The 14,292-nt window shown below is 42.2% G+C and overlaps 2 protein-coding genes across 5 annotated transcripts in view; one reads left to right on the top strand and one right to left on the bottom strand.

Annotated features, from left to right (window-relative positions):
- The window catches only part of camkk1a (calcium/calmodulin-dependent protein kinase kinase 1, alpha a), a 63,776-nt gene extending 63,254 nt beyond the window's left edge, over positions 1-522 (top strand). Inside the window, exon 18 of the transcript XR_002761414.2 lies at positions 154-522. The gene's annotated coding sequence lies outside the window, so the exon portion shown is untranslated. The remainder of the gene's footprint in view (positions 1-153) is intronic.
- A 62-nt stretch (positions 523-584) lies between these two features.
- On the bottom strand, positions 585-12,808 carry p2rx1 (purinergic receptor P2X, ligand-gated ion channel, 1). Of its 4 annotated transcripts, none has more exons than XM_023418299.2 (14): positions 12,490-12,808; positions 9,188-9,332; positions 6,450-6,521; positions 5,987-6,056; positions 4,612-4,699; positions 4,323-4,403; positions 3,809-3,950; positions 3,482-3,627; positions 2,274-2,364; positions 2,117-2,182; positions 1,919-2,014; positions 1,411-1,506; positions 1,250-1,294; positions 585-1,166 (listed from the first exon to the last, which is right to left on the bottom strand). In XM_023418299.2, the coding sequence occupies exons 1-14, from the start codon at positions 12,624-12,626 to the stop codon at positions 1,161-1,163; spliced, it is 1,281 nt and encodes a 426-aa protein (XP_023274067.1). In that variant the 5' UTR covers positions 12,627-12,808; the 3' UTR covers positions 585-1,160. The 4 variants fall into 4 exon arrangements, with proteins under 4 accessions (XP_023274067.1, XP_023274068.1, XP_023274070.1 ...); XM_023418300.2 differs by having other exon boundaries at positions 1,417-1,506; XM_023418302.2 differs by lacking the exon at positions 1,411-1,506 and having other exon boundaries at positions 12,490-12,807.
- Between the last annotated feature and the right edge of the window lie 1,484 nt (positions 12,809-14,292).

The following is a 14,292-nucleotide window of genomic DNA, read 5'->3' as shown; positions in this document are numbered from 1 at the left end:
GTATTAAACATAGTGGATTTGGCAGAGGTTGCAGACTCCAAAATCTTTTCCAGCTTTGTGCTTAGTTACAGCAGTGAAACACAGAAGAAACATTAATGGTTTCCAGTTGCAGCACAGGAAGTGAGTGACAGGACTAATTTCTCATGATTTCAGGTCATTATTATATCCAAAGGAGGAAATGGGTGGAGGACTGTGGGAAGGCGAGTCTGTACATAATACGAAGTCAGGGATGACTGGAGCCGCTGCTGTGTCTTCTGTGACTGTCCTGACGTGTGTGTTGAAGATGCCTGCTGTCTCTGTGTTTCTGGACGTCAGTCTCGTGCCGTCCTGTGCATTTCTCTGAATGTACTCACTCGCCTGCATAAGTCGCTCATATGAAAAACAGACGCATGGCACGTCCCTATGGAATGCAGTTGTTACAATGTAAATATGTACCAATATATATAAAGAAGCTATTTTTTGCATGCTTTTTGTACACCTACACATAACCAGACAATAAAAAAAAAAAAAAAATTTGAATCCTTTTTGATATTTTGTCTGTGTTCCTCTTTGCTCGCACTGTGAGACAAAAGAACAAGCAGGAATATCACTGTACATTTTTTATTGAACTCAGTTGTCGATCACAAGGTGCACACAAGGGATGAATCACTCCGACAGTAGTGGTACATCCACACGTGATGTGTGTATATCTTGCTGTGACAAAGACAGTGACAGAGGTAATGGATGACTTACGGATGAGTTGTGTACACACAAGAGCACCCAAGGGCCAGAAATTGTTCTTTCACCCGCACAGATATGGAAACAGTTAAGAGGTGGAGGTTACACCCAGAGTGCACGAACTAAAAGCAAACCGAGCTACACCCAAAAGAGTACACATACGTCTGAGCTACGCCATCGAGAGTCACAGTCACTCGGGGTGGTTTTAAAGAGTGGGAGGACGTAGGTGGTAGAAGATGCTGCTGGAGATCAAAAAAAGAAATAGAGGGCACATAGAGCAATGTCATTTGACGCTGTCCTTTCCAGGCCTGGTCCCTTTTCAGCCCATTTACAGTGTGTGTGTTTTCTTGTCTTGTCTTGCAGGATCTAATGCAGGGCTCCCGCGCAGTACAGCTTCAAATCAGCATGGCTATGGGCCATGGGCTTGAAAGTTTGTCTCCAGGTCACTTCTACACAAGAATAGCAGATGAACAGATCAGCCACCACATAAGTTAAAGCAAATAGGCTTTATTTATTAATCCAAATATCTTACTTTAGATACTTCAGTCTCTATGCTACCTGCCTCTGAATCAGGATCCTGTAAAATAAAAGCCACAGGACATTTAGGCATCTCAGGTAATGTGCCAAAGGATTTGCTTCATCATCACATGACAAAAAAAAAAAAAAAACTCCACTGTCTGGACTTCTACATACACTCACGTTGGACAGGTCAGTGCCTCGGACTTGTCTTGGATTTGCTTCAAGGGTGTAATAGACACTTGTGTCTAAACCGAGCGACTCGCTGTCAGGCTGTAAATACAAAATGTTCTGCCTGGTTCAGTTACAGAGGAAACTGTCTGGGTGAGATAGGAGGAGATTTCATCTTCTATCAGATAAATGGCTGCACTGTACCATGGTTCTGCAGTGTGCATGGATGTTATGGGCATAAACACAGCATTAATCTGATAGTTGTTGAAAGTTTAATGTTCTTGTGCGCTAACGTGGTTTCTAGTTCTGGTGTGTAGCACTCCTTCACAGCAACTGAAATCCACCCAAAAGATGTTCAGATAGGGAATTAGACAGCTAAAAACTTTCCCCGATGTCTGCTCTGTGTCTGTCTGGACTCCCTTTGTTAAACGCCTCTCTGCTTCCATCTTGTGTTCAGACTGATTACAGTACAGTTTACATGTGATAATCAGGTTTTATGCATAATAGATCTTACCTGTACTTGTGTATCTGTATATTTGAATTTCATGTTCTTGTAAAATTCTCTTTTTGGCAGCAAATACAGCAGCACCAAGTCACACACTACAGTGGCCTGAAGGATTATTTGAAGAAAGCAGAATTATATTAGTTTGCATGCAAAGTACTCATCAGACAATAAATAATTATTGCAGGTATGAGTAAGGCTACAACATACCACTCCAAAAATGCCCACTCCAGAGCCTATAGCTGTCAGTGTTGGGATGATGTCAAACTTTCTTGCCTGTGAAGGACAGAGGGCCAATTATTCAAAAGCTTTTTCTCCCTAATTCTCAAGTCAGAAATGAATATGAATGAAAAATATTCAAACTCACCAGTGATTGCACAATGATATCGATTCTAATCCCAAACACTTTGAGAAGAGTTCTTTTCTGAACTTTGTCCTCCAGATAATGCTTCGCATACCTAAAGTGTGTCACAGAATATTTATGACAAAGCATTTCCACATATTCCCACCATCCATTTGAGATTATAATTTTTAGGAACCTGCACAATAACACTCATTTCCCATATAATAAACTATTGTAAAACATCAGGGCTTTTAAGTCTTTAGAATTTAACCAGAACAAATGAAAGGTTTCACGTCCTCCTCCTGAATCATCCAATTAGAGAACAATAAATAAAGGACAGCACGGTATTAAAGGCTACCCATGCAATTAGAGTCAACAATTAGCACTGTCACAATATAAATAATAGCCTGATAATGACGATGCCCGGAGTATGTGTGAACAAAGACATCAGGCTGTGCTCAGAAACGCAGTGACAGTTTGAGACAAATCTCAGCGCCATGTTGAGCTGCTTGACTCAGGGCCAGGAAAGATTATAAACTTCAGGCTGTCTGCACTCCGCACAAACTCAAATGAAGCGAGCAAAAAATAGTACACGGGCTACTGCATATGGAGACAGTATATGGACATGAAAGTAGAAATTCCCATCACCAAGAGACAAGACTAAACAAAATGGTGACAGAGCATCAAACCTGTGTTTGAAAAACTTCTCTTTGGTTAATCTGCTTTCTTGCCAAGAGGTAGAGCTCGACGATATAAAACAGTTAGTAGTTGAACATGAAGCTACAGCCACTGTTAGCTTAGCTTAAGATAGAAAGAGAAACAGCTAGCGTGGCTTATCCAAAGGTAACAAAGTCTTCCTACCAGCTCCTCTGAAGTTCACTAACTAATATATTACATTTGATTTAAGTCACTCGGGGAAAAAAAAAATAAAGTGAAGAGAAGAACAACACTTTGTGGTTTTATGCTGTGTTATAATGTCCCTTAAAGCAGAGCTAGGAGAGCTATTTCCATTCTTTACGCTAAGCTAAGCTAAGCTAAGCTAACCAGCTGCTGACTCCAGCTTCACTCTTAAAAAGCACTGCCATGCAAATTGTATCAATCTCCTCATGTCACTCTCAGCTGAACTCATTTCTCCAAACGTCAAACTATTGCTCAACCACCACAGTCAGGACCAAGAACACGGCCTTTTCGTGCCGAGTCCACCTGAGTCCATGTCCATTTTATTCACACACCTGAAGTTGTATCCCACTGATGCTCTGGCTTTGTCTGTCTCAGCTGGGTTTCCATACAGACCGTGGAAGTTGTACGTCGGTTTACAGTGTTTTACATCCACATCAAAGTTACATGTCCAGTCGACCACAATGCCAATGGCCCCTCCCTGTCAAGATACAAGCGCATTAATATATCATACAGGTCTCCATTACCACATGAGAAACAAAACGCTAACAATACAAAAAGACAAAACGTGTGCAGCTGTGACTAAATGGACAGAAAATCTGCTTCCAATCCACCTGGAAGTCGTTCCTATCCAGTCAGTGTGGAGTAAAGATGAAACTTACCTCTCGGGCTATTGTTTCAAAATTAAAGCCAGACTGTTTAACTATGTCTCCCAGTCTGAATATTGGACACAGTGGAGCTTCCTTTGGATCGTGGAGGCATTTGCTGATGTATTTGGCATCAATACCCTCCACCAGATTACTCCTGAAAAGAACGACTGGATATTAGAGAGAAACGTGTAGGAAAACATTATTCTTGCTTGTTTATTTTTTTTTAGCTTGAAGCGACGCTACGCTGTCTCCAAAAATACTGTTGACTGACACCATTTGGGAGTCACTGCTTTGTTCACTTGAAGGCATGATGTCCTCTTTCATCCTTCACCCTCATCTACAGCATGACTGAAGTGGATTTTAAAAAGAGGTCTTAGTTATTTATAAAAGATCAGGTTCTTTCTATTTCATTTAAAACTTGCTTTTACCAACAACATGAGTTTAAAAAGGGTTTCATTAATTATTATCCACCTATCTGTCGCACCTGCTGAAGTAAATGTAGTTTGACATGAATGAGGACCATCACCTTGTGACTTTAAATAAGGGGAAGGTTACAGAGTTTTTGATGAACAGAGTGTAGTTCTCTGCAGACATCAGCAGAGGAGGGCTGGAACGGAAAATAGAAAAGAATCAAACACTTTATGTTGAGGAGCTTCATACAAGTATTCAGCATAAATCATCACAAATTATGTTTGTCCTGTACAGACGATTATTTAATCCCACAAATGGCACAGAATTGCTGCAAATTTCAGTCATCACGTGCATTACAAATCAGTACCAGCGTGCAGTATGAATAATTCAGTGTCTCCACATACTCTGGTATGTTGTGATCGTCCTCCACAGGACACCAGGCCAACACCTCGCAGGTCTTTGTCGTATTCACACAGACTCCCGTCATTTCCCCTTGAAACAGAAACACACTGGAGTTTATCATTGACACCAAATTGAAACTGCAGCAAATGTGTGTCAAGCAGGAAGAAAAAAAAAAAGGCATAGGCTTTAACATTAAAGCAATTCTAAACATCGTCCGCCTCCACTCTCCATCTTATCTTGAATTAGCATCGCAAGCAGCAAGCGAAAAGTCAGACAAAGCAAACGCTGACATAGCTATTTTCCTTTATCTTGCCCCGATCCTAACATATATAACTTCGCTCCACGTGATTAGTTTGTTGGTATCAGTCTCTCTCATCATGTGCTGGATGCGTTCACAGACACTTCTCCAGCAGGCGCTTGGTCACTCCGCTTCAGTCTCTGACCTTTCACCAGCGCCCACTGTGTTTAGCTACAGGGCCCCCCTCCTATGTTTACTTGTCTACAAGCACAGAGACAGTATGTCGCCTCTAAAGGGACACTGGCACCTAAAGGTGAATTTGACTGGTCTAAAACAGACAGATCTAAAGCTTTGGCTGACACTGGTCTTATTGAAGGTGATGTGAGACACAGAGGACTTGAAAGGCTCTGGATTTAACCGTGGGACAGATGGAGGACAATAAATTTATGTAAGTGCTCTTTGAACTGGCTGTCTGTACTGTATGTATGTATGTATGTATGTTTGGACCTATTAAAAAAAGGCTCTGGTCTGGAAGGTTATTTGATTTTAATGTCTCTGTTTGCTTATATTGTGTGAGCTCATACTCACAAGTTAATGTAACATCTGTGCGTGTGTTTATACGTATACATGCACATGTCTACTTGCTTAAGGCAGGGTTGTGCTTGCACGCATCAGTGATCAACAAGCCGTAATACAACACACACACCCACACACACACACACACACACACACAATGTGTTTGGCTGCTAAGACTCACATTGTTGATTTTAATCCATTTTTTTCTTAGTGATGGACAAGAGCAGTGTCTGAATTACGTATGAGGTGTTTACTTTAGCAGCGATAGTGATGCGTCAGATCTGGTGTATTTTAGTTTCTACCTTGTGTGTGTGAGCCACAACCCGTTTAGCAAATACACTGCTTCATAACCATAACCTGACATGATCCTCTACCTCCCTCAGTACATCGCAGCCCTGTCACCGGCTTTAAGAAGTTTAAGACAGGCTTTCGGCCCCTGGCAAAACAAAGCACGATAATGAAAATCCAGAGATCTGGACTGATCCGAGTTCGGCCGCAGGCAGACAGACGGTTACTCAGTGAGGGCTGCTGAGATCACACACTGTCAGGCCGTCAGGATTTACCATGTCCCGTACGTTTGAAACTCCCTCCTTCACAGTCGGCATGTGAGCTGCAGTTGTGCTTCCCTTTGAGCTGTATCGTGAACAAGAGAACACTGTCAGCGTGTGTGTGTGTACACAACTATAGGAATGAGGATGTGAAGAAACCAGAACATTTTAAACATGAATACAACACAACAATGTGAGAAGAAGGTTTTGCATTTACTTTCATACTCTGCAGCAAGCAGAAACCGCAGTTTGTCTCATCTTGAAGCCATTAAGTTTAAAAAGACTTTTTCGGCAATTTCACAGCTACAAAATTACCCAATTACACAAACAGTCTCGGAATGAGACGCTGTTTCCGTTTCGTTTTTACTGTTTATGGAAGTGTATCAGTCAGAGAGGGAGTAAACAGAGAGGAAGAAAAAAAAAAAAACCAGCGGGAAAGAGAGATGAAAATAAAATATGTGGAAGCACTTTCACATACCTCTGGACATTTTCCCATACTCTGCCCTTCAGTTATAATGTAGTTTGTCATCACCACAAAGGATGAGTCTCCCTGTGGTAAAAGAAAGAACATTCTACATATTCAGATGTATTTGTACCATAAAATGACACAATGCAGTAGTTACTAGACAACATGCAAAGTTTATTGTAGGCAGCCTGTAGAACATGAATCAGCTGTTTCCCACTGGTGGCCCAGCTGATATTATAGACACATCTAAACAAATACTTTTTCATCCCCCAGAGAATTCAACTTTAAACAATACTTTATTTTGGGAAATGTGCTTTTTTGGCTTTCTTGAGCTGTAGATAAGAAGGTTGATGGTATCTGTATTTGTTGTCCTTGAGCCTGGAGGCTGTTAGCTTAGCATAAAGACTGGTAGCCTGGCTCCGTCTGAAGGGGAAAACAAGACGAGGTCTAAACATATGGCTGTGCTGTGTGTGGTCAATGTGGGAAAATTCAGGATGTAGGTGAAAGCTGTCGTGACAACAACTGACATCATCGCTTCCTATTAGCATTCTGCCTTGTGTCAGCGGGTTTCAGCTTCTATCTGTTTGCTCCTCTCCTTCTCTCTGTGCTCACATATTCAGTGTTTTAATGCAGTTGAATTCACATTAAAGCTGTTCTCATTGACATGTTCTAATGACCGAAACGCATCTCATTAAGACTGCTGCTGCTGCTCTTAACTGAAATAAAACCCTGATTTCATAAACAGTGACGTCCGGCAAAATCACCACACACAGAAATACATAAATACGGACATAAATTAAAGAGGTGTGCTGTGAGTTTAGATATATTTATTTGAAAAATTATCACTCCGGAAAAAAAAGAGAAAACATTAGAGGCAACAGAATGTAATTCTTATTTTGTCCCTCACATTCTCCGTCTGGGTGACGAACTGCAGCTCCGCCTCTCTGCCAGTCTTTGACGAGAGTGGACACAGTGAGAGAGGGCGTTACTGGCACCGATGTTTGTCCAAGACGTTGCTATATTTATCGCTGGATTCTTTTCTTTTTTTTTAAGTCTCTAAATCCAGTGACAAATGTGCTGCAGGTTGTAAACACCCCCTAATAGAAACTAGAATAGATGGCATTTTGACAGCCAATGGGGAAACGCCAACTCAGTCACGTGGTGTTCAGCTGACCAATGGTCGAACTGTGATCACTCAGTCAGTCAGTCTCAGATATTATGGTCCAGCTAATTATCTACCTAGCACCACCTTTAAAAGCTCACTAATTAACATGTTTTATCTCCTTAAAACAGAGCTAGGTGAGCTGCTTCCCCGCCTCCAGTCTTTGTGCTAAGCTCAGCTAACTGGTTGCTGCCTACAGCTTCATACTTGACACAGCCACAAGATGAATATCAGTGTTCTCGTGACTCTGCCGCAATGTAAATACTAAAGAAGTGTTTGCTCTATGTTATATCTTGATCAGTTCAAAACCCAGAGCATCAAAACAAGTTGTGTGTTACTGGACTACTCCTTGGCTGAAGGTCTTCCTGGACAAAGCAAGTCGTAACGTGTTCATTTGTGAGTTTTTAAAAGGTTTTCACACGGAGAACAAAGTGTTGGTGCAGTCTGTGTTGTCCTACAGCTGTGTACCAACTGTACAGATGTTAGCTGTAAGGTAGCAATAGATGCACTGACCATCTGTTGCAGTGCGTCTGTGTGTCTCGGTCTCTGACTGAACAGTTTCCTTTTTCCCTTTATCTCACTAGTATCTTTGAATCAGTTTTATGCCGCCCTGGGAAAATTTGCATTTTATTGTCTTTTGCGCTCAAGCTGTTGTGAAACTGAAGTTGATTATCATTGATATTGTCAAGCAGGAAACAGGATCCTCTACAACAACATGCTGCTTTGGTGTTTATGGTCACACAGGCCAAATTCAGAACATCAAATATTGACTATTAGGTTTCATTTCTCTCAAAATAAATCATTACTACAGGAAAACATCGATTAAAGTGATAAACTCGAGTACAACAACGACCTTCTGTGGAGTTTTCACAGACAAAGGGATGAATTGCAGAATAAAGATACCTACCTGATCAAAGTGTGACTCATTATATCAAAGTGTTCTTTTCATCTTGTTTGGTTTATCATCCCTAACTATGAGCTTATTCCACTCCGAATTAAATAAGGCCCACGCCCATTACAAACCTTCATTGTGTATTCTTTATTTCTTTCCCACAGATAACAGGAGCCAGCAACATTTTAGGCAAACAAAGAAATATATTTGACCAGAGTCCCTTTTGAAAGACTGTTTGCTGACTTCTTTATAAGAAAGCACAGGGACATCTTGATGTTGACAAAGCCATATTATCATCAGGGTTATGACCTACAGTAACTCTTCAACCTGTGTGTGCACCATTCATTGTTACCGCAGTGACTGGATCTAACATAAAATCAAGCTGCCGCGGTCACGTACGTTTTAAAAGTGTGACCAAACCTTGAGCTTTGTCAGAATCTGACCAGTGAGCAGCGCAGCGTTTTGACGTCACTCGTCTCCCTCAGCCTGACGTTTAATCGCTCTGACAGTTTGAATCACGGACTGTGGATGTTGACCTCATGACATCTGACTCTGCCCCAGATTTACTTAAATCCCAGCAATGGTCAGTGATTTGTACCAGGTGCAAAACATCCGCTTGAGAATTAGGAGCCATGTGATCAGCACGCACTAAATGTTCCTGCATGCGCGAAAGGCTTCAGCCGACCAGTCACCAACCTGCGGGGGGAAGACGTAGTCGGCCACGTCCCAGACTCTTTCGCTTCCGTTCACGTTGGTGTAGCCCACACCTTTCATTTTGGTGAAGACGGAGCTCACCGCTGTGTCCGTGGACTGGTAGCCTTTCTCGTAGATGAAAACCCACCTGTACGGGACACACAAAGCATCCTGTCAAGCCTGTCAGCACCTCAGACTCCCGCTCCACCCGAGCCAAGCGTCTCACCCCACAGGCAAGGGCATGTATATGGGTGATGTTGACATTTTGCACAGCTATCCCCACATACCAGCAGCAATACCTCAGAGGGACACGTGCGTGTGATTGTGGTTGCGCAACCACCATGATGTTGTACTTCATCATCACTAGGACAAAACGACATATTGAATCTCAGAGTACAGGCATTTACAGTGTTTTTTTCAAGATGGCAATTTAGCAGTTTCAAAATGATGGCAGTAAACTTACACGTCTGTTAAGCAAGTGAAAATAGATCAGGCAGAAATATATGTGATGTCACAGATGATAGCACAGACCACCAGATAGTTCTTTCAAGAAATCTGAATATCAGCTTGGTTTTCCCTCATTCCTGCCTCATTAATCAACTCACGACCCCTCAGATTAATCTTGTGACCCTTAGAGGGGCCCAACCCTTAAATTGGGAACCAGTAGGCTAAAGTGTAACAGTGTATAAAGTGCGTTATACAGGGCTTACACATTAATGCCCCTGTATTTGCACCTTCGTGTATATTCGTACTTTTGTAATTTTACTTGGACTTTGTCATTGTTGTATTGGTATGTTTACTTAAGTAAAGGATCTGAGTATTTCTTGATAATCTACAAAGACGTTTAAGACCTGCTTCACAACTTCTTCTTTTAACACATTACTGCTTCATATAACAAATGTAAAATAGTCCGTTTTTTGTTCTGGTGAAAAACTGCAGTACTGTCGAGTTGACTCAACTAAGAGCAAGTGCCTGAATCCTTCATCACATGAAAGGATTCCCATCAAGCAGAAACCGGCTTCAGAGTCGGGTGCAGTACTTTTTGATTTCTGCAGAGTGAAGCTTCTCATTGTGTTGCTCAATCTGTGTGCGTGGCCAGGAGGTATGGGTAACAGCTGGTATGCACTGGACAGATAATGTATGTACACACACACACACACACATATACACACACAGGAATATTTTATATACTGTAGGGTGTGAAAAGCAATTATCCCATGGCAGAAGGCCTACAGGACGGCATGCGTTGCAGCACACGTTCATTTATCCGCGCACAATGAAAGCGCCTTACAGCAAACACACGAACAGAGACGTCGTTCAAACTGCAGAAGAAAATAAGGTGCACAATGAGCTAAAAGCCCCAACTTCTATCAGTTGAGAAAATCAAATTATGTAAGTTGGAGCTTACGCTGAAGGGGAAGTGGAGAAAAATAGAGCACATTAACAGAATAAAGAAACCCATGAGCATGAAATAATGGAGGGATGTTCAGAAACAGCGGTCTAAGTGAGATCTGTATCTGCTCCGACGGAGGGAGAATGGGGAGGCAGGGAGGAGGCTTCTTGATGTGTGGGGGGCTTTTTCTTTCCACCATATTGTGGCGCTGAGATTAGTGTTAGCGTTTTGTGAACACAAATTAAAATGACAAAAATCAACCTCCGGCTAATCACTGTGAAACACAAACAGTGAACTGGCAGCTTCGTCAACTTAAGAGTGACAAGATGGGAACCAAGTGAAAGAAGAGTTGCGATCGTTTCCTGAAGCTGCTCATCTCTGTTAAATTAGTCTTTGCTTTTTTTCTTTATTAAGAGATTTACTTTGAATCAGTATATCATATATTTTCCAAACCATTCATGTGCAATTTCTTTTTTTGAATTCATGCAGAGTGGTTGGTCAAGGAAGGAAAATGTTGAGAGAGTGAACGCACAAAAAATAGAAGCATAAAATGAATCTAAAATGAAATGCAAAATTCCTGACAAGACAGCGAGTGATTCACTGGTTCACTGGTTCGGTGCCTTCAGGGACGCAGCCTGAGTGCTGCTCCCACCTGACAGCCTGCTGCCTCAATCCCAGAGAGGAGAATCTGGACAGTTTTATAATCACATCTTCACTCATGCCCATCACTGGCCCAACCTTAATGTGGCCTGATGGCTGAAAAAGGCAGGTGATGGGGGGTCAGGATGCAGGGGAGGCAGCTCCGTCATGCACATGTCATGCCTTGATACCAAGAGAGGCCGAACAGTCGAAAACACTCTTCCCTTTCTTCTTTTTTTTTTTTTTTTTTTTTTATCAGTGCGCGGTTCAGACTAAAAAAAGATGTGTCACAGTTATCGCAGCAGAAAAGACTTTCAAGGTTTAAAATTAAAGAAATTATCATAACAAACTTTTTCTGACTCTGGAGATTGTCAAGCTTAGAGCGCCATTAACCACAAAGAGAAAGCAACATTTCAAAATCAGTTTAAATCAGCAGGCTGCTTCCTTTTTTATAAACATAACCTTGCCATTAGCAAGAAAAGATGTTCTTAAATTGGTCTTTTCTTTGGTCGCCATCAACATCAGCAGCAGAAGGTAACATGTCTGTGCGCTGTCTGGCAGGGAATTGGGCAGCAGTTGATTGTTATCTGTGTTAGCATATGCCTCAGCGTGTTCATCACACACAGCTCCTCAGGTTCTGCTGCTCAGAGGTGCAGAGACAGAAAAAACTAAACACACACACACGCACACATACTTATACACATGCACAAACAGCCCATGAGTGATCGCAAACGAACAAAAAAAAAAAAAAAATAGTGCTCTGAGGTGAGATAAAATATCCCTCCCTCTCGGGGAGTGACTTTCCAGTGAATGGCTCCAACATGTCAAAGCAGGTGTGTGGAGGTAGAGAGTGTCCGGTGTGAGTGAGTGAGTCATGTGCGTAAGATAACAAGCACGCTGCTTTTTTGTCTCGACTTGAGAAGGGCAGATGATAAAAATGATTCTGCCATCACTCACTCAGTCAATACTTTTTTGCAGTGTCTATTTGCTGTGCAACAGCACCTGGAAAGTTACTGTATCCTGATCAAAAAGTCAAATAAGATTTAAATTTTCTAATATTTTATAATGCAGTGCAAAATGAAGATATCAGGGTTATGTCACTGTAAACAACCCAGCCAGAAGTTGCTGGAATTTGCAGGGTCGCACTGAGAGGTCACGCCTGCATCAAACAAGCTGGAACATGTAAGACAATGCAAATCCTCTCCACAAACAAATCTGCCTGTTGCCCCTTTGAACGGCAAAACAAACGAGACGGTGTATGTGTTGGTCTTACCCGATGATGTAAGCCAGGACCCCCAGCTGGATCAGACGGCACACCACTCCCACCCTCCTGTTCCTCACCAGCACCTGGCGCGGGGTCTCATACTCAAAGAAGAAGTCGGAGAGGGCGTTGGTGATTTGGCTCTTCATCTTCTCTCATCGGCTGACCCACAGAGAGAGGGTCTCTCTCTTCACCCCGCTCGCATATAAGCACCCACACTCCAGTTCCTCTTCTCCCCCCCCGGTCGCCTCTGCTTCGTTCCTCACTGGTGGCGAGGATCCTCTGCCTCCTCTCATAAGTGACGTCTGAAGCCTTTCATGAGAAGTCCTGAAGTGTTGGACTTCCTCCTTCCCCCCGCTGCTTTATCTCTCTCCCTCCCTCTCTCCCTCCCTCTGACTCTTTCTCTCTCTCTCTCCCTCTCTCTCTCTCTCTCTGCACGGGGTCATTTGTGCACCTTCCCATTCACCTCTTCGCTGCAGCCTCTGACTTTTCATTGCACCTCTCTTATCTCTTTTCTCATACACCACATTTGGACATTTTTTGGAACTCACTCTTGACTTGGTTGCAAGTTCAAATAGCTCAACAGCTGCCACACAAGCACTGGACCTCCCTCTGTGTGTGTGTGTATGTGCGTGTGTGTGTGTGTGCGCAATCAAACCTTATCGTCTCCACTGACACTCTCTTCCTGCATGCTAGGCAGAGATAGAAAGCACATAAGCTCAACATAAACACACAGTGCTTATGCTTCAGTTCAGCTTGTTTGTCTGCTCCCGTGTCACCATTTGCAGACATTAAGCCTTCTTATGTTTTATCGTCATTTTTTTGTGGAGGGGGCACAGTTTAGGTTTCTCACCCCACTCGACAATTCACTCTCCCCTTTCATATACTGTGAGGTGCTTTGCATTTCTTATCTTCACTCTCGGAGGAGAGGAAGTGGCGAAACTAAACGGCTAATTATAATAAAAGTGAACCATTTCATTTCTGTATGAATAAGTTGAAATATTAAGAATATTACATAAAAGGTTATTCTCGTCTTCAAAAATGTTTTTCTCACTTGTGTGCAGCGCTTTTTCTAATCTCCAGAGATTAGGGAACGAAACATCTTATTTTGGAATCGTGTTTAAAATCCAAATCTAAATCTGGTTAAGCCCATTCCAAGAGAGAGAGAGAGAGATAGAGGAATATACATCGGAACCTGTCACAAAATGGCCATGCATAGATTTTAGTAGGATTATAGCAAGGAACCAAAAATCTGAAATCGCTGTCTCGTTCACTGATTCACTGCTACTCTATTGTGAGCAGTAAATTTGGATTTCACACACTTACTAATCATTGTCATTTAGTGCCATCACTATCAGCTGTAAAAAAAAAAAAAAAAAGAAAAAGAAAAAGTAGTGCACATGCCAGGCACGTTTCTTTCTTCATTTGATTGTGCATTGTTTAGGGCACGAGGCCGATGCAGTGGAAACATCTACGCATCATTTACACACTTTAACAACAGCAGACTGACGCTGCTATATGGGCTAATTCAAGTCTACAGCCACACTAGCAGCTCTGAGGGGCTGTGCTTGTGCACAGCAGTTTGTCTGAGCTAATGTAATGAAACCATATTCACTGTCCTAGATGAGAATACCAACATTTGCAAATTAGCACTATAAAGATCAAATACAGGCTGAGGCTGATGGGCATGCCATTAGTCATTAGTGTGGAGATTTGAAATCCATCAGATTGAGTGGAGATATTTCAGCCCGGACCAAAGTGGTGAATTTAAGTCTCAGGTTGATGAGTTAGTTGATGTCGACAGAGATGGAAAGA

This window comes from Seriola lalandi, unplaced genomic scaffold (genome assembly GCF_002814215.2).
Source record: "Seriola lalandi dorsalis isolate HSWRI2012SDOR001 ecotype SW California unplaced genomic scaffold, Sedor1 jcf7180002054581, whole genome shotgun sequence".
Classification (NCBI taxonomy): Eukaryota; Metazoa; Chordata; class Actinopteri; order Carangiformes; family Carangidae; genus Seriola; species Seriola lalandi.
The sequence above is the reverse complement of the archived record's forward strand: the minus strand, read 5'-3'. Positions and strand labels throughout refer to the sequence as shown.

Excerpts from the sequence above, each read along its gene's own strand:
- p2rx1 (XM_023418299.2), bottom strand. The coding sequence starts at position 12,626 with ATGAAGAGCCAAATCACCAACGCCCTCTCCGACTTCTTCTTTGAGTAT. Across the intron at positions 4,404-4,611 it reads GACGATCACAACATACCAGA|CCCTCCTCTGCTGATGTCTG; the intron begins GTATGTGGAGAC and ends TTTCCGTTCCAG. Across the intron at positions 1,295-1,410 it reads CTGACCTGTCCAACGTGAGT|GATCCTGATTCAGAGGCAGG; the intron begins GTATGTAGAAGT and ends TTTATTTTACAG.